At 41.1% G+C, this 27,940-nt stretch overlaps 1 protein-coding gene across 2 annotated transcripts; it reads left to right on the plus strand.

Annotated features, from left to right (window-relative positions):
* Positions 1 to 670: 670 nt before the first annotated feature.
* Positions 671 to 27,908, plus strand: PCGF6 (polycomb group ring finger 6). Of its 2 annotated transcripts, XR_004426652.1 has the most exons (11): positions 671 to 1,138; positions 2,251 to 2,350; positions 4,049 to 4,145; positions 4,696 to 4,751; positions 6,064 to 6,123; positions 7,916 to 8,024; positions 10,986 to 11,013; positions 11,974 to 12,072; positions 20,558 to 20,644; positions 23,523 to 23,681; positions 27,822 to 27,908. XR_004426652.1 is itself a non-coding variant. In XM_033149755.1 (10 exons), exons 1-10 carry the CDS (start codon positions 854 to 856, stop codon positions 23,589 to 23,591), a joined length of 990 nt encoding a protein of 329 aa, XP_033005646.1. In that variant the 5' UTR covers positions 671 to 853; the 3' UTR covers positions 23,592 to 26,007. The 2 variants fall into 2 exon arrangements, 1 of the variants encoding a protein (XP_033005646.1); XM_033149755.1 differs by lacking the exon at positions 27,822 to 27,908 and having other exon boundaries at positions 23,523 to 26,007.
* The last annotated feature ends 32 nt before the right edge of the window (positions 27,909 to 27,940 follow it).

Below are 27,940 nucleotides of genomic sequence, written 5' to 3' on the forward strand. Positions count from 1 at the left end.
GCCAGCATGACAAAGCCGCTTCTGGCGAACCAGAGCAGCGCATGGAAACGTCCTTTACCTTCCCGCCGGAGCAGTACCTATTTATATCCTTGCACTTCATGGTTTCGAAGTGCTAGGTTGGCAGGAGCAGGGACCAAGCAACGGGAGCTCACCCTGTTGCGGGGATTCGAACTGCCAACCTTCTGATCGGCACGCCCTAGGCTCTGTGGTTTAACCCACAGCCCCACCCATGTCCCAGATTTTTCGTAGTGACTAAAAAGTCAAATATGTAATAATAATGATGTTGTACAAGCACTAAATACTTGCCCTTTCACCAACACTGGCATCAGAATGATTTCACTATGCACCTATTTCAATTGTATAATCAAAACTGCTATTAAGCAGTAGCCAGCGTTAAGTTTAAGAAAACCATTTTATGTAGGCTACTGTATTTTATAATAGGAATCAAAATTCAGTTTTACAACCAAGTGCTGCTATATTGATGTTGTTATATATTTATTTGTACCCCGCCTTTTCCTGTAACTGGAACTCAAGGCGGCTTACAGGTAAAAAAATCACCTAGAGTGCTGGCTCACCGTTGCGAGAGAGAGAAAAAACTCAGTTTCCCAGAGTACATAGGGGTTGTATGTGAACGAGGCACATGCCCTAGAAGCGTGCGCGCCAATAGGCTTTGCGCACGCGCCTTGAATCTGTAGTCACGTTTAGGGAAGGATCATAGAGATAGGAAAGAAAGGACAGGAATAGTTCCTTTGGGTGTGAACTGCGTTCGCCTTCCCGGCCCCCCAGGCGCTTCCTCGGTTGCTCCTTGTCGGTCGAAGCGGTCCGTGCATTTGTTTCCCTGAAAGCCGCGGCGATGAGCGAAGAGGCGGAGGCGGCCGGTGAGGGGCTGGGCGAGGAAGAGCAGGAGGACGTCGACGATGAAGAAGCGACAGCGGGTCTGGAAACCCCTGGCTGCTCCGGGGAAAACTCCCGCTTCGAAGCGGGAAGCCGGTCTGAGTCCAGCAACGAAGAGATGGAGGAAGATGAGGAAGAAGAGGAAGAGGAAGAAGAGGTGGAGGAAGCAGCAGCAGCTCTAGGAGGGGGGTCCACGGACCCCTTCGGGGACTTTGGGATGGAGGAAGGCGAAGATGAGGATGAGGTAAAACTAGAGGCAGTGCGCTTAAGGGGGAGCACAGGGGCACCCTTGGGTGAAGTAGACACAGTGGGGTGAGATTCCTTCGGACTAGGATGGAGAAGAAGCAGGTTCAAATCCTCCCTCCGCTGTGAAGCTCGTTGCGTGGCCTTGGAACAATCACCATCTGTCAGCCTAGCCTACCTCACAGGCTTGTTGTGAAGATGGAAGTGGGAGCAGGCAACACATATACTTTTTTCCTAGAACTCACTGATGAAAGGTTGGGGTTATAAATGTGTAAACACAGCTTCCTATGATGCCCTGTGCCAAATATAGCCAATTTGGTGCAGTGGCTAGAGAGCTGGGTAGGGATGCAGATCCTTGCTCAGCTTTGACTTTCCTTGGATACCTCTTGGGGGGCTTTCTCTTACCCAATCCTCCCCTGTGAGTTCCTTGGGAATGGTGGGATCAGGAACATAGGAAGTTTCCTTATACCAAGTCAGACCATTGGTACATTTAGCTCAATATTGTGCACAATGACTGGCAGCAACTCAGCAACTTTGAGCAAAGGTCTCCCAAAGCCCTACCTAGAGATGTCAAGGATTGAACTGGGATTTTCTGCATGCAAAGCAGATGACCTACCACAGAGTTTGTGGCCCTTTCCTATATACTTTTTGCTTGCTCTCTGTTTTCTCACAATGTGACATCTTTTGTGTGTCCCCAGTGAAAAATCCCTCACCATCTCCCGTGGCTAGAGACAGTAATGTTTCTGAATACCAGTTGCTGGAAATTGCAGGAAGGGAGAATGCTGATGCTCAGGTTCTGCTTGCAGGTTTCCCATGAGCATCTGGTTGGCCACCGTGATAACAGAATACTGGACAAGATGACCCATTGGCCTGTTCCAGGAAACTCTTCTTATGCTCTTTTCTTTTTTAAATATTATATATGTTTACATATGCTTTCACTTAAATGGTTCCCAAAGCAGTTCACAACAAAATTAAAAAGACTGTGTTCAGGAAAATCACCACTTCACTTCTAATACTGTGCTTTAATCCAACAATAAACAATATACATCTTTGTATTGGTAACAAGCAAAACTTTTAAAATTGCTATTTCCCTCTTTTCTTTCACGTTTGCAGCGCATGATTAACCTTTCTGAGCTGACACCATATATAATGTGTTCTATCTGCAAAGGGTACTTCATAGATGCCACAACCATCACAGAGTGCCTTCATACATGTAAGTACTAATAATAATTTCTTACTCAACAGAAGCTTTGATGTCATCTTTGCAGAAATATCAAGCCTAAGTACATTTTGGTGATAATGTAAAATAATGTTGTATTAATTGTGGTAACTGCATGGTGGTGGGTGCCTTTAAGAGGGGCAAGGGCGTCGCTAGGGGGGGCGGTACTCCCCGAGTGACAGGGGCGACAAGCGGCGGGTGGGGGGTGAAAAGCGGCGGGTGGGGGTGACAAGCGGCGGCCCCTCCCGCCACTCCCCATGCAACGCTGGTCACCCTGGGAGCAGCAGCGCTGCACGGATGGGGTGCTTGCTCGGCTGTGCGCTGTTGCTCCCAGGGCGACGGAGCGAGCGGCGGCGTGTGGGGGTGACAAGCGGCAGCCCCTCCCGCCATTCCCAAGCGCTGCCGCTCCCTCCGTCACCCCAGGAGCAACAGCGCACGGCCGAGTAAGCACACCGTCCGTGCAGCGCTGCTGCTCCCGAGGTGACCGGTAGCGTGGGGAGTGGCAGGAGGGGTCGGCGCTTGTCACTCCCACGCACCGCCGCTCGCTCAGTCGCCCCGGGAGCAGCAGCGCACGGCCGAGGGAGCACCCCGTCCGTGCAGCGCTGCTTCTCCCGGGGTGACCGGCCATGCGTGGGGAGTGGCGGGAGGGGCTGCCGCTTGTCATCCCCACTACAAAGAAGTAGTAGTTTTCCTTGTATTTATTCCATACTTGCCCAACCCAGAGTCTTCATATTGCCTGCTGGTTAGGAACCTAGGAAGTCGCCTTTAATCGGGCCAGAGTATTTGTTTATCTACTCTGCCTGACAGTAGCTTTCTAAGTTCTGGTAGAGGTGTTTCACATTCTCTGATATTTGATCCTAAACACACACACAATATAGATGCAAAAGATTGAACCTAGGGCATTCTGCACAAAGGCACATGTTCTACCTCAAAGTAGCTTGCTTTAGGTGCAGCTGCTGCAGCTGGCTCCATCCTTTCGGTTCTTGGATTGTGAGATGATCTGCATTTTCACAGTGAAAGGAATAAGGAGTGCCCAGCCAGGCAACAGACCATTCCGTTTGATGCAGCTGGGAGAGTTAGAAGGGATAAAAGACAGTGGGAAGAGTTGCAGTAATTTGAGGGGGAGGGTTATATACCACCGCAGAGTAGCACTGGGAGTTGGAGCAGCTAGAACAGGCATAGGCAAAGTCGGCCCTCCAGATGTTTTGGGACTACAACTCCCATCATCCCTAGCTAACAGGACCAGTGGTCAGGGGTGATGGGAATTGTAGTCCCAAAACATCTGGTGGGCCGAGTTTGCCTATGCCTGAGCTAGAATCAGCCTTAATAAAAATTTGTATTATTTTATGTAAACATGTTGTGGATCCTTCAGTATGGAAAAGGAGAGGTTGATAGCAAGTAAATACATATTTCATACCCCTATTCAAGGCTTATTCTTAATAACTTTTTCTCAGTTAGATTTTAGTAAGCCTTTGAAGTTTTGTATAGAAAAGTAGGACAGAAATCTATTGAAAAACTTATGCAAAGATTTTATCCTACACACACACACACACACACACACACACACATTTTATTTCTACAGTTGCTCTGCATTTTAGGTGACACATGCCATATATTCTGTATTATCTTTGGAACTTGTGTACTACTACCGGTAGATAATAGGCATGTAACTGCAAATTTTATCTTCTACAGTCTGTAAAAGCTGCATAGTAAGACATTTTTACTACAGTAACAGATGCCCAAAATGTAACATTGTAGTACATCAGACGCAACCCCTTTATAATATCAGGTAATATATTTTAATTATAATTGTTTATCTATATTTTGTGTGTGTGTGTGTGTGTGTGTGTGTGTGTAAAAGAAGCAATGGTTTTCAGATAACATTGATATTTCTATTTTTGACTAAAATAAATTATTGGAACTAGAAAAATACTTCTAACTTGCTATATGCACTGGAGGGAAACGTTGCTGTCTCATAAAAGGTCTAGCACCTCACACAATTATGAATTCCCTTTATTGTTTACCAACAAAAGTTTTGCATATCCAGAAGATTTGCCTCCTTGGTCTTGAAACTTTCCCACACAAGGATTGTTTCTGAGACTTCTTATCTCCTCTGGTGCACCAATGCGTTGCTTCAAAGATGGTTGTAAAGTTGTTTTTGTAATTGAGATATGTTGGCTTGAACCTCAAATCTTTCCCAAGATAGGGAAGCTTGCAAATCTAGGTATGCCATTGAAAATAGCTTCTAGTTCCTCTCCTGTGGCTCTTCTTCACCAGTTCACTACCACAACCCATATTCCATCACTAATTTAATTAATATTTTTATTCTACTTCCGCAGGCTGGATCGACAGTTGCAAGACATAGTGTATAAACTAGTTGTCAGCTTGGAAGAAAGTAAGTCTTTTATTTTGAGCCTAGTGCTATTTATAAAAATTAAAGATAAGATTCAACATAGAATGTGTTAGCTGTGAATTAGATGATAATTCCTAAATTCCCTTGGTTCTTGATATAAGGGCTGTGTCTGTTTTCTGTGACTGCAGAAGCATGAACCCTGCCATGTAGTTTGTCATACAACCATCTGAGATCCTCAGCTTTCATTTTATAAGGTTTGTAGGCATTTTGGTTGTGGAGAAGAGCTTTAAATATTGTGAACAGTGACTGGACTGAACAAAGAAGTCTGATTCCTACTAGTGCTGGTTTCTTTGACCTGCATAGTTCCTTTTCCACCTGGGACTCCTTCCTTTTCACTCTTCCTTTCCATTTGCCACTACTGGTCACTGTCATTTAGTGACCGCTTTCTAGAGCCCATGTAGCCTCTATTTCCATACTTTTTGTTTCTTCCTTCCTCAAAGTCTTTGTCAGAACATTCCACATGCCTTGAAAATAATACATTTAATAAACAGAAAAGCTGGGGGGGGATCACTTGTATAATAAGTTTGAGTTTCATTAAAGTGTAATATTTATATCCTTTTTTAATGTCAGCTCTGGATCAAGTCAAGGCTTGCTGAATCTTTAAATATTTTTAAGGCCCTAAACCCTCTCACTGAAGTCATGAATATATACTGTACCTGCCATTTGTAGACTTGTGTGCTCACAGCTTGGCTACCATAATCAACGCCATTGGGACAAGTTAAATTTATGAATGCCAAATAGTGCTTTGTGCAATACAAAACTTTTGTATTTTGAATGCAGAAAGGGAGAGGAATAACACCCGAAAGCTAAGAGGTGTTGATGGTGGGGAAAATCAAAGCCTTAGAATTGTGTTAATATTCTTTTTAAGATGTAATTACATTGAAGAATGCATTGGGCATTTCAGATCTCCTATTAAAGTTTCCTATATATCTTAACTGCTGCTGTTTTAAGACTTTTCCTCTCTTTTTGCTGACTTAAGATTCTTTAGATGACACAATACTATAAATGTATGAAAATCCTGCTGAATGATAATGATGGTTTCTTTAGTTAGCATGTTTTGTATCTCTAACCAACTAGTTTGAGAAAATATATCTATACTGGGATGGGGGGAACCTGTGCTCTCCAGCTGTTGTTGAACTACAACTCCCATCATCCCTGATAGTTCGCCCTCCTGGCTGGAGCCAGAGGGGGTCGGAGGCCAATAACATACTGAGAGCCACGGATTCTGCGTACATCTTTGCATTTTATTTTCTATGTGGAGCAAACCCAAATATTTTGTATTGCCTATTTTTAGGAGAGAAAAAGCAAATGCATGATTTCTACCGAGAGAGAGGTTTGGAAATACCTAAGCCTGGTAAGTTTTTATAACAACTACCGTAGCTGCTTTGCTATTTAAAAATATGTATGTAAGAATTGCCATGCTGCTTTATTCCAGTGGATCAGATATCTCAGCTTTCTAACCACAGACTATGGTCAGGCTGATGCTAGGGGATATCCCATGGGTACGATCAGGAAACGTGTTCCAAGTTGTACAGTGTAATTGGTACAGTATTTAGAAGGATGACAGATGATTGACTGATAGAATTGTCATTGTTCATTGAACCTCATTAAGCTATTTAATGTTTCCCCCCCCCAATGAAACTTATCTGTCCCACAAGAGTATTATTAAGCTTAATTAACTAGTTTAAAGATTCTCTTATTAATGTGCTATAAGATAGCAGGGCAGTTTAGAGTTGTGATATTCCCAAATGAATTATGTAGTCAGCATTTTTTGCTAAGAACAATTGTGTAGTGATTTTGTTCATGTCTATGAAATACAGCTAGTGTTTTAATGCTCAAAATGGAGTTAAGATTAGAGAAGGGATGTTACTAGATCATACATGCACAGCATAATAAATATGATTAGATCTGACCATCATAGCAATTGTAGCCACTTTCCTGTCTGTGGCACCCTTTGGGAATTTGGGATGTCTTCCTGTGCATTTATGACAACATCAAGGCCTGTACAAATTCATCAAATATAGGAGAATACTTGCATCCACTGATAACTTTGGCTTACTAGCCAATTACTAATTTAACAGTGATTCTTGTTAAAATGACAGAGAACTGTGCTCATGCTGTATCATAGAATCAGAATTGTAGAGTTGGAAGGGACCCTGAGAGTCTAGTCCAACTCCCTGTAATACAGGAATCTCAACAAAAGCATCCATGATAGGTGGATGGCCAGCCAACCTCTGTTTAAAAACCTCCAAGGAAGGAGAGTTCCAAGAGAGACTGTTCCACTGTCTAACAGGTCTTACTGGCAGAAAGTTCTTTCTGATGTTAGTCGGAAGCTCCTTTCTTGTAACTTGAATCCACGTCCTAGCCTCCAGTCCTTGGTTCATGTCCTAGCCTCCAGAGCAGAAGAAAACAAGCTTGCTCCATCTTCCTTGTGACAGCAACTTGCGTTGTGTTAACTATAGGTTCTTGACTATGCAGTCATACCTCTGGTTGCGCTTGCTTCAGGTTGCGCGTTTTCAGGATGTGAATGCGCTGAACCCCGAAGTACCGGAACGGGTTACATCCGGGTTCAGCGCTTCGCGCATGCACAGGAACACCGGATCGTGCTGCGCTGCACACATGCGCAGATACGGTGCTTCAGGTTGCGGGCTTTTCATGTTGCGAACGGGGCTCCGGAACGGATCCCGTTCGCAACCAGAGGTACCACTGTAGCTTGTGGTTTAGTAAGATAAGATCTAAAACACAAGGCCCAGTTTTGATGACATGCTAAGTCAAACCTTGGCTTAGCTCAGCATAGCACAGAAGTAAAAAAGATTGGGAAGGAGCAAAGTGGTTGCAAGCTCCTTTCTTCAGCAGCCCATGTAATCCATGTTAGCATGGTTTGGCTTACCATGTCACGTGAACCAGGCCAGTGGGTTGAAAGAAAATGGGTTAAAATTGTAACAAAATGCTGCATTAATCACAGAAAAAACAGTGTTGTCACTCTTGAGTTAGTAAAAACATTTAAATAACCATGATAGGAATTAGGCGGTGCATTTCTGAACTAAGATACAAGTCAGTGCAACTTGTTATTTCGTCATGTATCCTGTTGTAGGTGGGAAATATATTCTTTGTTTTCTAGTTTTGTTTTTCTTCTACTGTCTTAGCTGTTCCACAGCCAATCGCTATAGCCAGGGGGAGGCCCCGTAAAGTTGTAGGCTCGGTTTTCCGTATCCCTCCAGAGCTTGACATGTCACTACTCCTCGAGTTCATTGGGTAAGTAAAAGCAGACTTTTAGTAGATTGAGTTTTAACTTACAAGCAGTGTTTTTAAGACATGGACGTAAAAGGATATGTTGGCCTTGGCATTCAGTTGCAACGTTAGCTTTTTTTTGTTTCAGTAATTAGATCGAGAGCTAATGACATTCAGATTAGCAATTCTATTTGTAGAACTCTTGGCTTACGAAAACCATCTCTCCTTTCCCCGTGGATGTAGATTCATTTTGAATTTCTGAACTGTTCTTATCTCCACAGATTGATTGATTTATTGAATTAAAGTTCAGTTCTTCAGAAACAGATTGCAATTTTTCTATAGTAGGCACATGTAGAACCCTCATTATACCTTTTCTCATGAAGTGTATGTGTAAATACATTTCTATTTAATCAAACTGTGCCTGACCAAGTGTTCTGTAACTTGGGGTGCCTAATCTTTTTTTGACCCAAGACACACAGTCATCTAACTAAATAAATGCAAAGTTGACCAATTGAGAGCCACATAGCAGCAGTAATTGTGGCTAAAGGGGTCGCCAAACATGCTCTTGCACATCTGCACTGCATTGCACTGCACTTGTCATATATATAGCACACACACGCACTTGGCAGTCACACGGCACCCTGTCTCATATATCACACACACAACGCACACACACACATCCAGACCCATGCCACACTCTTCTCCTCTTTGCCCCAAGCTATTTCCTGCCCCATTGTGCTGAAAGGACAGGCAACTTTCCTTCTGTAAACTTCCTTATGTTAATATATTTTGAGACTCATATTGAAAACGTAACCATGGGAAGAGAGTTAAGAGCTTCATTAACTGCACAGCAGGAATTCAACCATTAAAAACAAAACAAAAAAAACCCCTGCCTGTTTTTAACCACTAGGTGGCAGTGGCAACTGGCAAACACTGAAGTGATTGTCGCTAAAATACAAGGCAATGTGTTTCTGGACATGTGCAGTAATAGTTTTTCTCTAATTTAACATATCCATTTTGCATCCAACAAAGTTGCCTGGTCAATGGTAGAGGTTGGTTGTAGACTCAAACATCTTGAGGGCATCACGTTGGATACTGTTGTCTAAAAGAACGGTGATCTGTACTCCCCCCCCCTTTTAAAGAGACACTTGTAATGCTATGAACTATTGCAACCTTAGTTTAAGCACTTATCAAAAGAATTTCCAATAAGTCAAACATCATTTTGAATACTATAGGTGGTTCTCCTTAAGCCCCTCCCCATTTTATTCTTACAACAATCCTCTGAGGTAGGTTAGGCTGAGAGATGGTGACTGGCTCAGGGAGCATCTGTGCTGATCGTGGGTCTCAATGGGCCTTAATCCAGCATCACCCTGGTTCAGAATTGCTGTTTGTAATGGTGTGTGTGCCAGTTAACAGTACTTTTAATGAGCAACTTTTAATGTTGTGAACTGCCCTGAGATCTATGGATGAAGAGTTGTTTACATATTTAATTACTAATAGTCCTAGTCGTAGTAGTAGTATATGTATATCTATTACATGTTTTGTTTTGTTTTACATTTTGTCATTTTCTGGGAGCAATTTTGTTATTACCTCTTCCATATCATTCAATTTATATCTTGAAATGGTCCTGTCCTTCCTATGGTAGTAAAAGGGTATCAGAGACCCCAATCCTGGGAATGGAAAAACTGAGATATCTTCTGCCTTGGAAATAACTTGGTTTTTCCATCTGTCTTTGTTAACCTTTTAGACATCCATGAAGATAAAGCGTTGAGTTAAAGTTTTTTGAAAGATAAAATTCTTGTCTGCAAGTGAATTTGTGTCCATGTATCTATCTAAAGGAAAAGCAGTCAACCCTCTGAAATGCAATTTGACAGCTGATTGTGCGTATGATTGTTCTGTGCGGCACCCAATCTTGCACACTATATACCTTTTAGATTGGTGTCTAAAGGTAAACTACATGGTTAGTTCTACTAAAGTCAAGTTCACTGTTTTTCCTAATACAGAGTTCTACAATATAAAGGTAACACAGTGACTGTAATTCTGCTTGTTTCTGTGTCAGTATAAAGAAAGCAGTTTGTCACTGAAGTTTTTAAAAATATCCATGTATATTTTAAATACACTGGCCTAGTTCAATAGTTTCCAGTTGCTCCTGAACCAGGAAGCTGTGCCTACCAGGATCAAAGCAAGCCAGGATATTAAACTGCATATTTGTGCTTATGAAGCCAATATATGTTTGTCTGAACTGGGCCATTTTCTTCTCTTGAGACCAATTCAAAAATTGCACTGATCTAAAATATATATGAAATATGTGGTGAAATACTCTCAAACTTGAGGAATGGTGTTATCAGTATTCTAATTGCACCAATATGCATTTTCAACAGAGCAGCAATAGCAAGTGTAAAGCAGTATCTAAATGCTGTACCAGACTGATTGAGAATTAACTATGGAGTGCAGATGGAATTGAAATGGTGGTGATTAATGACCTGCTTGACTTAAATGAGGTGGCCTTGGCTCTTCCTGGTAGGGTCATCCACACTCTCTAAGCAGGCTTGTTAATTAGGGTTATTCCTGAATCCAGTCTAAGGAACTTCTGTGATGATTGTTTTTCATATGGGTTGCATCTGATTCAGAAAATGTTTCCCCTTCCTTGAAGATAGAAAACTTACCCCTGTGGTGCATGCATGCCTTAGGAACTACTTGAATAAACTACTACAGTTTTTCCTTTCACTACTTTTGAAGCCTGTCTAATAGCTACAACTTGTGGTGGGTGGTGCTGCTGCCTGCCTTTAGCATGAGATTATGATAATGACGATAACTGGTAATATTCTAAGCTTCCAAGCATAATCCAAGGACCTGATGAGCATATAAATTACACACATATATATCACAGAAAAACTCTGTAACTAATGGCATTGTATTGATTTAGCAGTTTGAGCCTGCAAATCCAGATGTAGCTCAGACATGTTAATTCTCTTTTTCTTTCAGAGCTAATGATCTGTCTGGGAAATTTAAGGTACAAATACTGCTGAAATTTATCTTCCTTTGGTTCATTGTTATGACATGCATAAGTAAAACTAAATCTTGGATTGAGAAAGCCAATGATTCTGTCCTGGAGTATATACTGCTTTTTTGCAAATCCATAATTTATAAAGATAATGGAATGTTGCAAAGGCAGGGATGTAATATTTTAGTTTGAGGGACCAGGCAGTAAAGCACACTGGAGATTCTGACTTCTTCTGAAGTATGGTGGCCTGCCTGTAACCTTTCAGATACTGCAGTCAAACAACATCTGAAGAGTCACAGATTAGTCAGTCCTGTTTTAAAGGGTGAACAACTAGACTGTATTCTATGGAAATGGGCTAGTGATTAAACAATGCCCAGAACATCATGTTTTTAATTATGTCTGTGAGCTATCTGTGAAGGATAGAAATTTGTAAAGAAAGAAAAAATGGTATATATATGTATTTGAGAGCCAATGTGGTGTAGTGATTACCACCTCAGACTGAGACAATCCAGCTTCAAATTACCACTCAACCATGAAGCTCACTGGGACCCTTGAACCTTTTGCTAGCTCTCAGCCTAGCCTATCTCACAGCATTGTGGTGAGGATAACATGGAACAGGGAGAATCATCTATGCCTCCTTTAGCTTATGGGAAGGAGAACTAAATACATAAGATACATGTGCAGTGAGATTGTGGGTGGAAGAGGGAAAATAGTTGAACTGTGGGTTGCAGCTGAATAACATCATCTTACTGCTGAAAAAAAGCTGTTTAAGGGGGAAATTTGTGAAAATGACTTCCTGGTTAATAATAATAATAATAATAATAATAATAATAATAATAATAATAATAATAATAATAATAATAATAATAATAATAATGTAGGATAGAGTCCTTGTTAAAGAACCTGATTAGAATTGCCCCCTGCATTACTGAACAGCCTTACAGTATGAAATGTGTTTCCTCCTTCCAGCCACTGGAAAAGAAGTTTGTACGGGTTTCAGGAGAGGCAACAATTGGACATGTGGAGAAATTTCTCAGAAGAAAGATGGACCTTGATCCTGGCTGCCAGGTATGCTGTGCTAATTGTTTGCACCATATAGTTGGCTATGACACTCCTCTGCTCTCTTGCTCACACTGAAAGTCCTCTTCCCAGCAGCAAGTATGTGAGTGAGGTTTTTACCATTCTCTATGCAGTACATTTCACAAGGCATTATGTAACTTGGAAAAGCCACACTTGTTGCATCAGAGAATTTATGTAACACACACTGAGGCAATAGCTAGCAAGCACAGAAGAAGAAACCAAAGAAGAAAAGTCAAATGTAAGAGGCAAGCCAGGGTGTTGGATTATACAGATAAGAGCTTTAAAATTATTTCCACTCCTCCACATAGATTTTTTAAATAGCACTTTGCCATATTTCTCTCTGTAATGTTTTGAGGGCCAAAACAGAGTTTTCAGTGAAATGTTCAACAACATTTCTTTTTGTTTACCTTTTACATGTCCTGTTTGCTGTCTCTGATTTGCAGCTTTAGCACCATTTTTAAAAACAAAATAGTTTCCTTCTATGGCAATCTCATTTCAGGATCACATAGGCAACATGAAGGTGTCATGTTGCCTCTCAGATTTGGCCTTTCTCCCCTTCAGCATCCCTCCCTCTAGCATCCTGGTGGCAACCTTGAAAATCCTGCCTTTGTCTCAGTCCAGGGAACCTGAATGAGTAGTGAGATGGGACCACTGTCCTGAGCCCATCAAGCATATTGACACCATCTCTCCACCTTATAGTGTCATTCCGAAGCCAAATGAAGCCATAGCCTTTTGAGTGTGAGAAAGGGATCCCTATCTACCATGCCATAGCAACAAGTGTGGCAAAGTCATAACCCTTCATTGAACAGCCTCCAAAATGGAGGAGATTCTGAAGAAGAACTACACATGTTTAGGGTTTCCAACAAGTCAGCCCACCAAGACTCTTTACCTTGGGCCGTTGCTTGAAATGTAGCTAAGTATCAGCTGCAGTGTCTGTGATGGAACTCTGTTCCATGGTAGGAACAAAGGATACAGCAGCCATGCCTGGAACAAATAGGTTTTTATTCTTACAGAGGAACAGCTAGGAGCATCCTCACCATTGCTGTTGCTAATGAGGTGGAACTCTCTCTGTACAACCCTAAGCCTGTACCTTGTCTGTCTAAGACAGGGGTAGTCAACCTTTTTATACTTGCCGCCCACTAATGCATCTTTCTTGATGGTAAAATTTCCTTACCGCCCACCAGTGTTCGATGGAAGGAGGATTCAGCTTGTGCCATAGAACCCATTACCGCCCACTTAGAATCCTGAAACGCCCACTAGTGGGTGGTAGGGACCAGGTTGACAACCCCTGGTCTAAATTATGGCCTCCCTGTCCAAGGTTTATATACTGGTGGTTCTGTGCTGTGATTGATCACACCATACCTTATGCTCTGTTGTGGTCTGGAAGGTCAATAGGATAGAAATTCTGTGTCATCAGCTCTAAGTCTAGTCTAAAACTTCACCATAAATTGGGGTGTGGTCATTATGTTTTAAGATTATAAGACAATGTAAGTACTGATGTTCTTCCCTTTTGCCACTGATACTCCGTCCATCTTCACTGGCAGAAAAATTGCACTGGTACATCTGTCATCGTGGTGGTGGCATATTTTGTGTTCTGAGAGTGTATCATGGCTTCTGCCAAATTGTGCAGCTGTTCAGCAGGTGCAGCTTGATATTGAATTTCACCTTTTATAAAATACAGCATTTAATGGCAAGTATGTGCAAGGTGAAAAGGATTCAAGGATTATGCAACCTTGTAGTTACATTAATACATGTGATGCGTTTGCACATCTAATTAAAAGAAAGGTTTCTGATTCCACCTTTTAAAAACATTAATCTGCCCAAATGGTCTGATGTGTTAAGACTTCAGAGTGTGTTTTGTTGCTCTCTTGTAATTAAAATGCACACTAAGTGAATTCATTGGGCACATTTGTAAAACTTACAGTACTTGTTTTGTGATATGTTGTGTTGTGATCTGTTTTCCAAAGATGGGATAGACATATTTTGTTCTCAACTGTGTCTGCAAATGCCTTTGATTGTTCAGGTTTATTAATTTCTGTTGATATACCTTCTGTTCATTTTCAAAGTGTGCCTAGATTAATTTCCAGGTAGAAGATATGACAATGCATATTCAAACCCCCATCCCATGCTAAAAGAGTAACTGCAAAACTTCCATCTTCTGTTGTTGTTACTAGAACATGCAACATTGCAACACTCTCTTTAAAAGCCTTGTATGCCTGCCACAGACTTCAGTTGAACATAAAAGGTGATGTTGCACTTGGAAGTAGGCCCCTAAGGATTCCCATCTTAATTGTGGTTGAGTCCAGAGGAGTTCTTTGCTAGGACACGGCACTAGAGAGCCTTGATTTTCTCTCTTCCCATAAGCTGGCAGTTTGTTTATTATTGATATTGAAGCTCGAAACTCCTTGTCTTGGTCACTGAGGGAATGATTAGTTTTATGCCTGCAGCAAAGAGCCATAATTGCAACATGATTTTTGAATGTTCTCAAGTGTTATTTAATTTTAGCGTGGTCAATCCGAAAACAATATTTCTCCTTTTCATACTTGTTTGCTCACTAATTGCAATGAAGTATATCTGGAATGTCTAGCTTCAGTAACTATTTGTCAGAACATATTGTTGATGTTACTATTCTCATATTTCTCTTCAGTTTTGCTGTACTGCAGGAAGCCCCTATCCAGAAGGCCAGACACAGCCTGCCAAGTAGTTTCTTCTGTGTGCTGTCCTTCCAACCACACTGATTCTGGCAATGGCAAAAGAAAAAAGGAGTTACAGTGCTGGGATAGGAGAAGCACTTCACTGGAGGTTCAAATCACCCTGTCCCTGCTCATCAGATAAATTGGATAAGCAGGGAAGGGATGATTTGCATCTGCACCAGAATATTAGGCTGGCAGGAGAAGTTTAAACCTCTCTTCCCAGCTCTGCAGTGGAGACTCCAATCTTCTCCTCCCTTCTCATTTGCATAGACCTCTGAGGATGGGGTTGGGTTTTTTGGGGGGGTATCCCACCCCAAGTGGTTGGCCAAAGGTAATTGCAGCTATTGGCCCAAAAATGGTTAGCCACTCTTACTTTCCAGTGTAAATTTATGAGCCCCATTATTATAGGTAGCGCCTTGGCTGCTATTGTGCCCTGGCTTTGGGATGTTCTCCCTAAGGCAGCTTGCCTGGTGCCAGCTTAGATGTCCTTTCAGCACCAGGTGAAGACCTTACGTGCTCATGCCTTTTAGACTACTTTTTTCTTTTCTGTTTAGGCTTATATTCTGTGGTCCTGGCTGTCAGTTTTAAAGTTTTTATGGCTGCTATTGTTTTATACTTCTGCTGAGGCACTCTAAAAGTCTTTGGACTGAAAAGTTTTATATTAAGAATTTGCAATAATTTTTTTTAATGTTGAATAAACCACGTCTTCCCACCACTTTCAGTTGCCATCTAGCCCCTTGGACTCACATATTCTTATTGAAATCTGCCTGTGAGCTGCTGTCTTCACCTGATAAGACTGTTGTAGTAATGTCTGAAAAATATCTTTTTGAAATAGTAAGTGCCTTGCCATCCTAATATCAGGCTATCCAAAAGCTGCTTTTTGCCTGCCTTTTGAGTGAGAATTAGTTTGGGGAAAGAGCGACAGTTATAAAGGAATTTGCTATTTCACTGCTTTAGATGTACTAATATAGCTTACAGAAGTGTTCCCTTGTCAGAGGAATCTCTCAGATGAAAGTGTTTATTGTAAATGAAGACGGGCTTTGGGGAGATAATCAGAAGTAGCATGGGTTTGATGCATCTTCTGCTAGAAGTCAGAGTATGATTAGGCCCAATATAATATCTGGTGCACGGTAAAGGCACAATGAGAGCAATTTATAAACAAAGGGAGGATTGGGGTCAATCATTTATATAAATAGCCCACGCAGTTTTTCAGCTGGCTCCTCGGTAGCTGTGTTTACCATGTATATCTAAAGTTAATGCTCAGCATCTGAAGCGGAACCAGTATCAGAAACCCCAAAACAAGAAAGAACAAATTGTTTGCAAGGCAGGGAGCCAAAGAAAAGCATCATGATCTCAGGCAGACAAAAGTTCCAGCAAGGGCAGTTGGTGAGTAGGAGGTCAGCCTGACAGGATCTGCTTACAAGGAGACAAGTTGATCAGACTGAAGAACAGGCCCTGAGGCTGAGACTTTACAGAGGCAGATAGAGTTGCATTCATCCCCCTCTCATCTAATGTGATACAGTGTCAGCTGGTGGAGCTTGTAATGCAACCGGGATGACACTTCGGGATAACATAAGTTAGTGTGCAACTCCTTTGCCAAAGATGCTGCCGGGTGGTCAGGAGGGCAAGGTGTTGGAGCCTGACAAAAAATCTTGCCAGATCCAGTCCTTAATGCACAAGTTGCATCCCTTATGTCTCATTGTCATCTATTTTTCCTTCCAATTTCAGGCATGCTTACTTGGGAGTAAGCTGCATAGAACTTTGTGGAACTTCTGAAATACGTATGTATTGGATTGGGCTGTCAGGGAAATAACTTGCATGCGCCCAATCAAGGCATGTAATTCTTTAAAACAGGCATAGGCAAACTCAGCCCTCCAGATGTTTTGGGACTACAATTCCCATCATTCCTGACCACTGGTCCTGTTAGCTAGGGATCATGGGAGTTGTAGTCCCAAAACATCTGGAGGGCCGAGTTTGCCTATGCCTCCTTTAAAAACATCAGAAAGGTTTTCCCTTGCTTTAACTAGACTTTAGTGTGTTCATTAGGGGAATATTTACAGCAATATAATGATCTTCCTGTTTGCCGAAAGGGTCAAATCAGTTATATTCATTGTTGCAACACTAGTGTAACACTGATTTGATTCCAAACTTAAAAGTCTAAAATAGATTTAGAACACTGCTGGCAGATGGGATTCCCACCCCTTTATCTGTAATATATTTCCTTACATCACAGGGATTAATGGATATAATCACAAATGCTACAGATGCTTCTTAAAAGGGTGGTTGAGAACAAATTGCTTCTTTTCTTTGTATTTCTATTCCCTTGAGTTCTACAGCTATCACCTGAATCCAACCTGAACAATTAGTATTGAAGCTTTAGGACGTAGCACTGAAGTAGCAGAATTAGGCATTTAATATTCCAAGCACTTTGAGGTAGAGGGGAAGCAGCTTTGCAATCATTTATTTAAAGCCACTGAAACATTTAATATCTGAAGTCTAGAACTGCAGCAGCGAAGGTCACATCAGGATATCTCTAGGCAGTCACTTTTGAATTATCTCGGGACTGTGAAGAATTGTTTTACAGCAATGGGATTGGTTAACATTTTGCTTCCACTGTTAATAAACTGGAATAAGTTCCATCTGATCATAATTTGTGGTATTTAATGGCTGTGGATACATAGGGTTGTATCTAGTGTTGTCTGTATGTGCAGAACAGACTTCCACGTGTGCAGAGGGACTTCACCGTCCTCTGAAGCCTTCCATGCACCCTCAAAATGTGCTGTGGAGGGTTGGGCTCTGCAGAGCACATTTTGGGGCCACTCAGGACTGCAATGGGGAGGAGAGAAAAGTGAGCACAGCCTCGGATTCTGCCCATAGGAAACAGACAGGTGGTCTGAAATGCAGATAAAATGTGTGTGTTTACACCTTGGTGTTTCAATTAGATGCTAATTTGCCATTTTTTAAATGTTTGTAATAAGTTCAGAAGATAAAGAGGGGGGAGTGAGGAAAATACATAGAAATAAATGCAGCTCTAATGTCCAATTTCTTATGGACTGGACTTAGGACATTTCACTTGATCATATTATGTTTTGCGTTCTTTTCTTACTTGCTCCCTCTTTCTCCTCTTTCTGTTTTATCTATGGTAGATCCAAGGTCCTTGCTGTTATCTCTAGTGTCATTAGATAAAGGGCGGTAATCCACTCTGACAAACAGGAGACAGGCTGTTCAAAAGATGTACCTGAAATGTCTGTTAGGATTTCTGCATCCCTAGCCATCAGATGTTTTTCTGCTTCTGCCGAAGGTGGCAAACTTTGTTGACTCCTTTAAAGATTCTTGAGATTTCTACTACTGTAAAAATGTTTGTACTAATTTAGCATGATAAAGTGGGGAAATATGTAGGACTAAATACTGAGCAAGCCGGGCCGATAATTTGGAAATGTATGCTTGGTAGGTCTAAATATGATAAATTCTGCCCCTAGATGCTATTTTTGAACAAAACAAACTATCACTTAAATTTCAAGATTGTCCAGTAGCACCTTAGAGGCCAACTAAGTTTGTTCTGGGTATAAGCTTTCTTCGTGCATGCACACGAAAGCTCATACCCAGAACAAACTTAGTTGGTCACTAAGGTGCTACTGGACAATATTTTAATTTTTTTACTTATTTCGACTGCGTCAGACCAACACAGCTACCTACCTGAATCTTAAATTTCAAGGTCTCCTCTCCCACACCTATTGAGTTATCCGAGAATAGCAACACTGCTACATGGTCTTCAATGCAAGACCAAGGAACTTCATTTCTGTTCAAATGGGGGGGGGGGGAGCACATTAAGTCATAATTTCTACACTTAAAAGAAAATTAATTCTGTGGTGTCAAGCAAAGGAGTTATACCAGAAGCCTTCTTCCTAAAAATCCTAATTATGAAACCTAGGAAGGTGAACATCCTCTAGCAGACTAAGTCAATACAATCCCCAGTGAAGGAAACAGAACTAACTTCAAACATTTCAAACAGTTATGGTATCTCTGACTCCCTAAAGGTTTCCAGCATGTGTTTTGTTTTTGTTGGATTTTTTTTTAATAATCATCTGCTGACTGGGAGAGGTGGTCCTGAAAATACCCAGGAACATCTTGAGTATAATCTGCCTCCTGATATTCAGAATAGATTAGTACCCACCATAGAATAGCACCAAGAAATAAGTCAAAGATGCACAACTCATTGTTAAAAACCCAGACGGCCATTTTCACCCTGAGGAAGCTTTTGTCAAGGATTGATGGTGAAATTGTCAGTAAAAATAATACATTTTATTTATTACATTGCATTACATTACTATATTGCCCTTTATCCAAAGATCTCAGGGCAGTTCACAACATAAAAATAAAAAATGAAAACACAATATACATAATAAAGCAAAAACAAAACAACCTAAAGCCAGTGTGGTGTAGTGGTTAAGAGGGTACTCGTAATCTGGGGAACCGGGTTCGCGTCTCCGCTCCTCCACATGCAGCTGCTGGGTGACCTTGGGCTAGTCACACTTCTCTGAAGTCTCTCAGCCCCACTCACCTCACAGAGTGTTTGTTGTGGGGGAGGAAGGGAAAGGGGAATGTTAGCCGCTTTGAGATTCCTTCGGGTAGTGATAAAGCGGGGTATCAAATCCATAGCTGTCAAACTTTCCCTTTTTTGCATGAAATTCCCGTATTATAGCATTGGGAAACAGCAGGGAGGGTTGACAGCTATGAAATCCAAGCTCTGCTGCTGCTGCTGCTGCTGCTGCTGCTGCCACTTGCTTCTTGCAAACTTCTGAAATTGCAGGAGTTAAAATTGTACCCTAGAACACAACCCCTAATCCCCTGTAGTGCAAAAGTGTTTTGTAGGTAACAAAATCACAGCACATTGATCAACACAGAAACAATTCATTGACACTAGAAAGGCTGAACTCTACCGACTTAGATATTAAACATGGACATGATCATGACTTGTTGATCCTATCTTTGTTTCAGTTGCATCACTTGAGATTTGTGTTTGCTGATGGTGTGGATGACTTAAGCAATATCATGCAATAATTACATGCAATTCTTACATGAATGGACTGTGCAGCTCTGTTTAGAATCATTCAGAGAGTTGCCAATAATCAGTATTTCTGGGACTTGTTAGTGTCAAATGAGATACAGATTGCATGTACACAGTGTCCACAGAGAACTGGCACCCAGGAGCTCCTGCGTTATTTAATTAAAATGATACTTGGACACCTTATGTTAACAAGTTTAACCACACCTGTTCTGAAGGGATATTTGCTTTGAACACGGAATTTCTTGAGATATTTATTGACATATCCACTGAACAGTACAAAATGAAGTTAATATTTGAACAAAGTCATTGGAGTTAATAAGACAGGAAAAGGATATTTAAAGTAGTTAATGGAGAAGCAATAAGTCTTACGAAGCTGGAACAGGGGGTGCTGTCTTCAAATGAACTCAATCTGTTTAGGAGTGTGCTTTACATGTTTGTAGCTGCTTGTTACTCTACAGTGCTATTGCAGGCAATGAGTTCTTGATAGCAATAAAAAACTTGTGTTTTGAAGAGATCTCTTGCCAAATCCTCAAATTGCTTTTTGAAACTGGGACTATAAAAGAGTAGTTTCAAGGTCCTGGAGAACATTTCTGGAGATGAAATAGATACATAAAATGTGTTCTCAAACAGCCATTGAATTAAAACTTTAAAGCCCCTAGCTTGTTGCATCTAAAGAAAACACATTTTGATACTTTTTTCTGTTTATTTCTAGGTAGACATAATATGTGGTGATCACCTGCTGGAACACTATCAGACTTTGAGGGAAATCCGACGAGCTATAGGGGAGAGTGCAGTGCAGGTAAGTTGATGCCACAGTTGCAAGGGAATTGCCTCTGGTGCTCCTGCCTCCGCCTCCCATACATCCCTTGGGGATATAGCCAAGCACTGCATTTGCCAGGAAAGCTTCTGAGTTGTGAATCTTTAAGGCAAAAGTGTGCATGAGTCTTTGTCCAACAGTGGCAATGGCTGAAGTGGAGCATCTGGCTTTTACCAACAGCAAGTTTGCCTGTGTGTACGGATGAGCACCTCCCTTTTGTGTGGAAGACACTGCTCCCCACTGTTGTGGGGAGGAATGTTGCAGCAGCACTGTTGAGGCAGGACAAGAGTATTCAAGTGTAGCAAAAAGGGATGAAGAGAGACAGGTGTCAGGTGCACCAGTTAAACATCATAGCATGTGTTTCTCATTCTCTTGCTTACCTACTGAAGTGGAATGGGGTTGGATGTATGTGTCCGGAGTACTGAGGTGAGGTACATATTAGGATTCGAAGCATTAACAATGTGTCCAGAGTACTGAGGTGAGGTACATATTAGGATAAGAAGCATTAGCAATGTGTTCAGGTTCCCATGTGTGTTCTGAGACCAAGTGCATCTAATGCTCTTTTGATGTGGACAGAGTGGTCACTGACTCAGGGAAATCTTATGCCGAGTCTGGCACTGATGTAAAGTTACCTATCAACCAGGATTGAAGGGATATAGGATTCAGCGCAAGTGTGCCATTCTGTACCATTCTGCCTTGCCCGTGACTCCACCCCATTTTATCTGTTCTGACAGCATTCTGTTGTGCTGCTGGCATATTTAGAAGCTGGCCAGGATAGCAAGCCTTCAGCCAAACCCTATAGCATCTTAGCCAACAGAACTTAAGTATAGGACTGCTTCTTAAGTCTAGCTGAGTCTTCATGTAGTGTTTAAATGGCTTCTACCGGCACATTGTGTGCATGCACCCAAAAGCTTATACCCAGAACAAACTTAGTTGGTCTCTAAGGTGCTACTGGACAATTTTTTATATATATTTCGACTGCATCAAACCAACACGGCTACCTACCTGAATCTAAATTTCAGGCTGTTAAGGTTTAGAGCTTTGTTGTTTTTAATGAAAGCAGTCTCTCCCAGTCTAAAGACACAAAAGGGTATATCATGGATCTCCTAGTAGGTTAAGGGAAAGGAAAATTCACCAACTCTGTTATCCTTGGTGGATGTGCTCTGATCTAGGCATCCTTGCATACTGCAGGGTGAGCATGTGCTTCTGCATTCACAGATCAACCCTGCTGAACAGGTGGTTGGCTCTGTCTGCTTTGTATGCACTAATCATTTGTTAGGATAGTGGTGGGTAGAGTGTGCATCTGGAATCAGAACTGACAATGCTGATCATGTACTTTAGCATTCAAGAGTATTGTACACATAGTGATAGCAGGTGCTGGGTGCAACCGCTCCCCATTGTAGGGCAGGATTATTTTGCATACTGTGGTCACATCTAGAACAGCGGTCATTGTAGAAGCCTCTTTCTACACATATATTGTCTTTGCTTGATCACAGCAGTAATGTAGAATTCTTACCACTTTAAAAAATCGTACAATATAAGGATAATTGAAAATAAAAAATAAGAGACAGTTTATAATCTGGTGGCTCTTTTAATCAAATCTGAGGATAGCATGCTGAATTACTGAATTAAAATAACCTGTTTTACAGGTTGAATTGTTCATTTCTCACTTTGGTGCATAAGTGCTAACTTTGCATTCTAGGCTAGGTGTCAGAATGAAGTGTAATCAGCAGAGAAAGGTGTTATACTTTTTTCTTTTTTTTTGCTCATAGGTGATTTTTTGTGTGATGTAGATCTTTTCTAGCCAACACATCTCCAACATTTAAACACAGCATATGTCAGAAGAAGTCACAATCATTGCATTGCCTTTCACACCTAATAGTAGCCTGTCAGGAAATTGTGGCAGACTCATGGCAAGGCTGAACCTATCATAAGGCACCATTTCTATATATCAAAACTTCCATGCTAGGGCTGCATATAAAACAGTTGTGATTTGGCCGATTTCAGTGGCTCAGTTCACACCAATTATGCAGGCAAATGGAGGTTGCCAGTTGGCCTCCTATGGCTTTTGTACAGACTTGCCAGTAAGTATGGACCAACCCTATATATAACCCCAAAGCAGTGCCTGCATTTTCATTTACTCCAGCAGTTTGTTTCAGGGAAATTGCCTTCTATAACACTTTGTCTAAAGCTGAAGCTTGCTTATGGAGAATGACTCATAGTGTGTTTGTCGTCTTCAGAAAAAGCATGTACTGTACATACAATGGGAATCTGCAGACAGTCATGTTTCTCCAATACATACATAGGTGTTCAGGATGATGCATCTGCCATTAACACTTGACATTTTTGCTAAGCTAAACACTGGTTTTACTGTGGCAAACACTGCCTTGTAAAGTGCAAAGCAGCCCTCAAACTTGCTGGATGGAGGATTGGATCCTAAGGAGCCTCTGCAATAACTGTGGCTTGATGGAGAAGCTGAGTCAAAAGACAAAGTGGCTGCAATATGTTGTGGAACAGTTCAACAATGGGTTGTGCATTCTGACTGTTAACCTCTCTTTAAAAAGGATATTACAGTGTTCAGACACAGGCAAACAACTGAATGGCTTGTGCAGTTGTTTTCAAACCATCTCTAAATGGGACTGCACTCACGAAGAAATTACAAGTGGGTTTCATACTCAGCTGTTGACTCCCTTGATCCTCTGTTCATTAAATAGAACACTGGGAGATCCTGCATTTTATTATTCACAATCAAGAGCAATTTTTCATTAGGTGGCATAAAGAAACTTAGGTGTGGCAAGGCTTTGTTTTTGCATTCGTTTTGACTTGTTTACAAGTGTGATTTTTCTTTCCTACTTTCTAGGATGGCTTGCTTGTACTTCACTATGGATTGATTCTTAGCAGAGATCCCACACTTTCAAGGATTTGTTAAAATCCAACATGGAGGGGCTTTGAAGAAACAAATGATCCTCATTCTGGGAAGTGCATGATGAACATTAATGCACAGCTTTCACTCTGCATAGTAAGTTAGAATCTGAAAAGGGAATGCTGTACAGTGTACAGCTATAAATACTGCAGTGCTGTTATGTCATTAACACCTAGCTAGGTCGGGGAAGAGCAAATGTGTCAAGATGACTGGATTTGTCTTAAATGCGGTTTGTGTATTGGCAGCACTCCCAGCTAACTCCCAGGACTTAAGCTTGAAACCAGTATTTATCTGAAAGACAGTTTCACTGGTGTTCTCAGGGATTATCTCCAGTGTGCAGTGTTTTATTGGAAAAGATGTGTTCTTCTCAGAGACGTTTATTGTACACTAATGGTCTTGGTTTAGAAATAGGAAAGGGAAACCTTTCAATTGTGTGCCTAAAATGGGGGGGGGGTAATCACCTTTAGAAAAACAGCAAGCATTGTATCTCATGGTTTATGTGAGTAATAGCATTAAAATATGCAATATCCTATAAATTAGTTAAAATCGGAGAGAAATTGTGTGCATGTTAACTAGACACCAGAATACCAATGCTACTCACACAGCGTGGATGTGACAGTAGATTGCACAGGGCTGCCTTTGAAGTCCCTTTGGAAGGCATCATGCAACTGATTATATTCCCACTGAATACAATAACCAGACTTTGTTCTATGAAAGTCCATCAGAAGGACGGTAGTAACCTTTCTCTATCCCCTGCTACTTTCCTTTAAGCCCACTTCTTCTTCTGGTTTGCAGTCACTACCATGTTTGCCTTTGTCCCTTGCAGCCTCTGTCATAGCTGCCCTTCTTGCAGATGTTCCACTATATTCTACTCCCTCCCCCAGCTTTTGTTTTGCCACCTTTGTAGAAAATGGCTATGTCTGTCCCCTTCCATGCATATGAGCTTGAGACAATGCCCTGTGTTTCCCAGCCTGTGAACAATAAAAAAAAGCTCTGGTTAAACAACAACACAATGAAGGAGTTCGTTTTTAACATTTCCCGTAACATAGCCACAGCAATGGTCTTATTACAAAGATTTCATAAAATCTTGCTATACAATGCTTAGTCTTCAACTTTTGCAGACCCAGAATCCACCATTAACCCAAACATGCACCTGGGGATCCATTTCATAGTTTTTAACCAAAAATTTGTCTAGTAGTGCTGCTTTTAAAACCTCTGGCCCTTTAGATGACCTTGGACTCCCAACTCCCATCAGTCCCAGCCCGTGTGGCCAGTGGAGAGGGATGGTGTGAATTGTAATCAAGCAGCATCTGGAGGTATACAAGTGCCCCACCCCTGTGATAGTCGTTCCCAAACCACCAGTTGAAGATCAATGGCTTAATCCATTATCACATAGCCAGCAAACAATGTTTATGCAATTGGAGGGATAGATGGAAGACACATTACTGATGCAACTCCCGTGCCTCTATAGAAGGTGTCAGATTTTCTTTTATGAATTCAATTTTGTTACAATAAATTTTTGATGTAGGGATATTCATTAATATCTACCTGTTTTATATTCAAAATATCCAGTTTGTGTTCAGTATTTCTATAAACAGCAGAATGGAACAAAAAAATATTTTTGTAAATATTTTTGTCTAATGTGTTAAGGGATGAAGTATTTAAAGTGTTAAAAAGTAGAAGCCCCCCCAAAAAGAGGAAGTATAATAAACATGCTGGAAAAGCAAAACTAGCAGGGAAGTAAAAAAGAATTTGAGGCACATATTGCTAAAAGAAGGAATTCAACAAAACACTATGGCAATAGTTCTGTCAACACAAACATTTCAGTTTGCCAGACGGAACAATATCTCCTATATTTCCCCTGCATGCTATTCTGGGGTTTCTCCCAACACTCCCCCTGAGCCAGTTGGAGGGGCAGTGGAAGAGGCAGAAAAGCCCTGTTTTGCTAGCTAGCCACTTGTGGGGGCCTCCACTAGTGTGACGTGTTGGTTGAATCCCACTCAAAACAATGAACAGAACAATGAAGAACATTAGAGACAGAAAAATAGCCAGGGTGATGTTTGGATCATTACATTGCAAAGATACAGTAAGACAGGATTACTAAAGAAAGGTAGAGAAATTAATTATATTATTTGCTTTGAACTTCAGTGTGGAAGATGGTGGGCAGGTGCTATGTCTGATTCCCCCACTGACCCTAAGGAGGGTATCTGAAAAACAAAGCTAAATAGAAGTGACGAAATCTGAAGTTGTAGAACTATCTACAAATCACTGAGTCCAATTGAATATTTTCTAACAAAAATATTAAATTTATTTGAAATTCAGCTGACAGGAAGGTAACTAATGAAACATTGATTTGTAGAAGGGTTTAAGGGGAAAGGCCATTGCCTGAAATATATTAGAGCTATTATTATGCAACATAGAAGAACATGCCTTGCTGAGAGAGAATCAACATGGCTTCTCCAAAAGGGCTTTAAACGGAACCTAGAAACAGCTGCTCTGGGCTTTAACATGAGCCTGGAAACAAATAGGTAACCAGTGCATTTGTTTTCACCCTTCTGCCTTGCCTTTATTCTGGATGCTTCGAGTAATTGGGTCCCATAAAATGTTGTCATTTCTAATGTGGTTATTGTGGTAAAGTGATTTTGGGGGTGAGTGGGAGCGCTAATAGAGCTCCTTGCCAGGGACACAAGGGACCCTAGGTATACCTTTGTAAGTACCAGTGCTGCTAAAGCTTTACACCTGTAGTATTTTTGGAAAATAAATAGTGAAACTATTCCCCCACCCAAATAAAAAATGCAATGAAATTTTCTAGTGCTTTCCAACTGTTTCTATCCATTTGATACTGCTACCTCCAATCTGAGTATACCATACAGTGGTTTAATCATTATGGCAGATGTAAGAGCCTTTATAGCATGTTAATAGCCACAGCTAAGTTTTGGGTTTGTTTATCACTGATATAGTAGTTGTTCCTGTTTTATGATCTATGTTTATAATTGTGGTTTTAATTAACTGTTATATCCTGACATGGGGTTGCTTTGTAATGAAGGGCAAGCTAAAAATGTTTTAAAATAAATAAATTGGTAACACCTGGATTCCTACCCTGTGTCAGACTGTTTTAAGGCTGGTTGTCTGGTGGCAGAGAGACAAGATCACATGTTTTTGTTCAGCAATAAATTGTCCATGTTAAGGGAAGGCTGCAGATGTAAGAGTCTTTTTATATTGGCTCTTCAATGTCACTTGATTTCTCGGGCCAGAAAAATTATGAGGTGTTGTGAGAATGTCCTAGCTATAATTACTGTAGACTGTAATCTCACAGCTCTTTTGTCTATGTATGCATATGCAATTTCCAGAAATAGTTTGCAAGTGAACTGTACCAGATTTACTCTACTATGTGTGCAGCATCTTCTTGGGGTTGGGATGTGTGGATATTCTGTGTAACCTTGAAGCCAAGCATTGTCAATTCTTGATTTATTTGAGCAAAAGTGTTAAGGAGCATTCACACACAGAAAAAGTAACTTGCCTTGAGACTTTGTGCCCAATCAGAGCACAACTCAGCATGTGCAGTTTTTGTTAACCATTAGCTCAAGCTCCTGAAAATAATGGGAGCCTTGGCCAACAAAAATAAAAGAGTGAAGGGAAGTACAAACCGCTGTACTAGGAATGTGTCCCTTTCTAGAGTGTTGCTCCCAAAAGGAACACTTTGTTCCGCAGAATCTGTGGTTGAAGCCTCAAAGTAAACTGTAGTCGCCAAGTAAATAAATCTCTTGGCACCCAACTAAGCTTTTACATTGTAGGAAAATGAAGATTAACATCCATTGCTTGTGGCAGTGTGCCTCTGATACAGCCTTGACCCATGCTAGGAAAAATTAATCAGCATCTGCTAGCTAGATAACAGTGGTGCCAGGCCTCTGGGCAGACGTCCAGGACCCCACTTGGCAAAATGAACAGGAGGGCTGGCTTACCACATGTTGAAGTAAGTGAAATATTACACATTACTATCTAATGGTAAAAGCCCATTAAGGACAGAGTCTAAAATTACCTAATCACCACTGTTCAACAAGTGCTGCCTTTTGCAAAACACAGGCCCAATCCTTCAGAATACAATTGAGCAAACTGTTATAAATTTGTGTCATTTGGGTAATAAGCTAATTATTTTGCATATCTATGGGGGTTGGGAAAATAGCTATGTCTTTCCTGCTATCAGGATCTCTTCCTTTATATTCCTGTAGATTCTAGTGAGTTTGTGAAGACTGCCTGCTACTCCTATCATCTTCCTAAACCTTTTGTCAGCTGCACTTCCCAGACATACCAGGATGATGATGATGATGATGATATGCCTCCTACACACTTTCCTT

The sequence above is a fragment of the Lacerta agilis genome, chromosome 5 (assembly GCF_009819535.1).
Source record: "Lacerta agilis isolate rLacAgi1 chromosome 5, rLacAgi1.pri, whole genome shotgun sequence".
In the NCBI taxonomy this organism is placed as follows: domain Eukaryota; kingdom Metazoa; phylum Chordata; class Lepidosauria; order Squamata; family Lacertidae; genus Lacerta; species Lacerta agilis.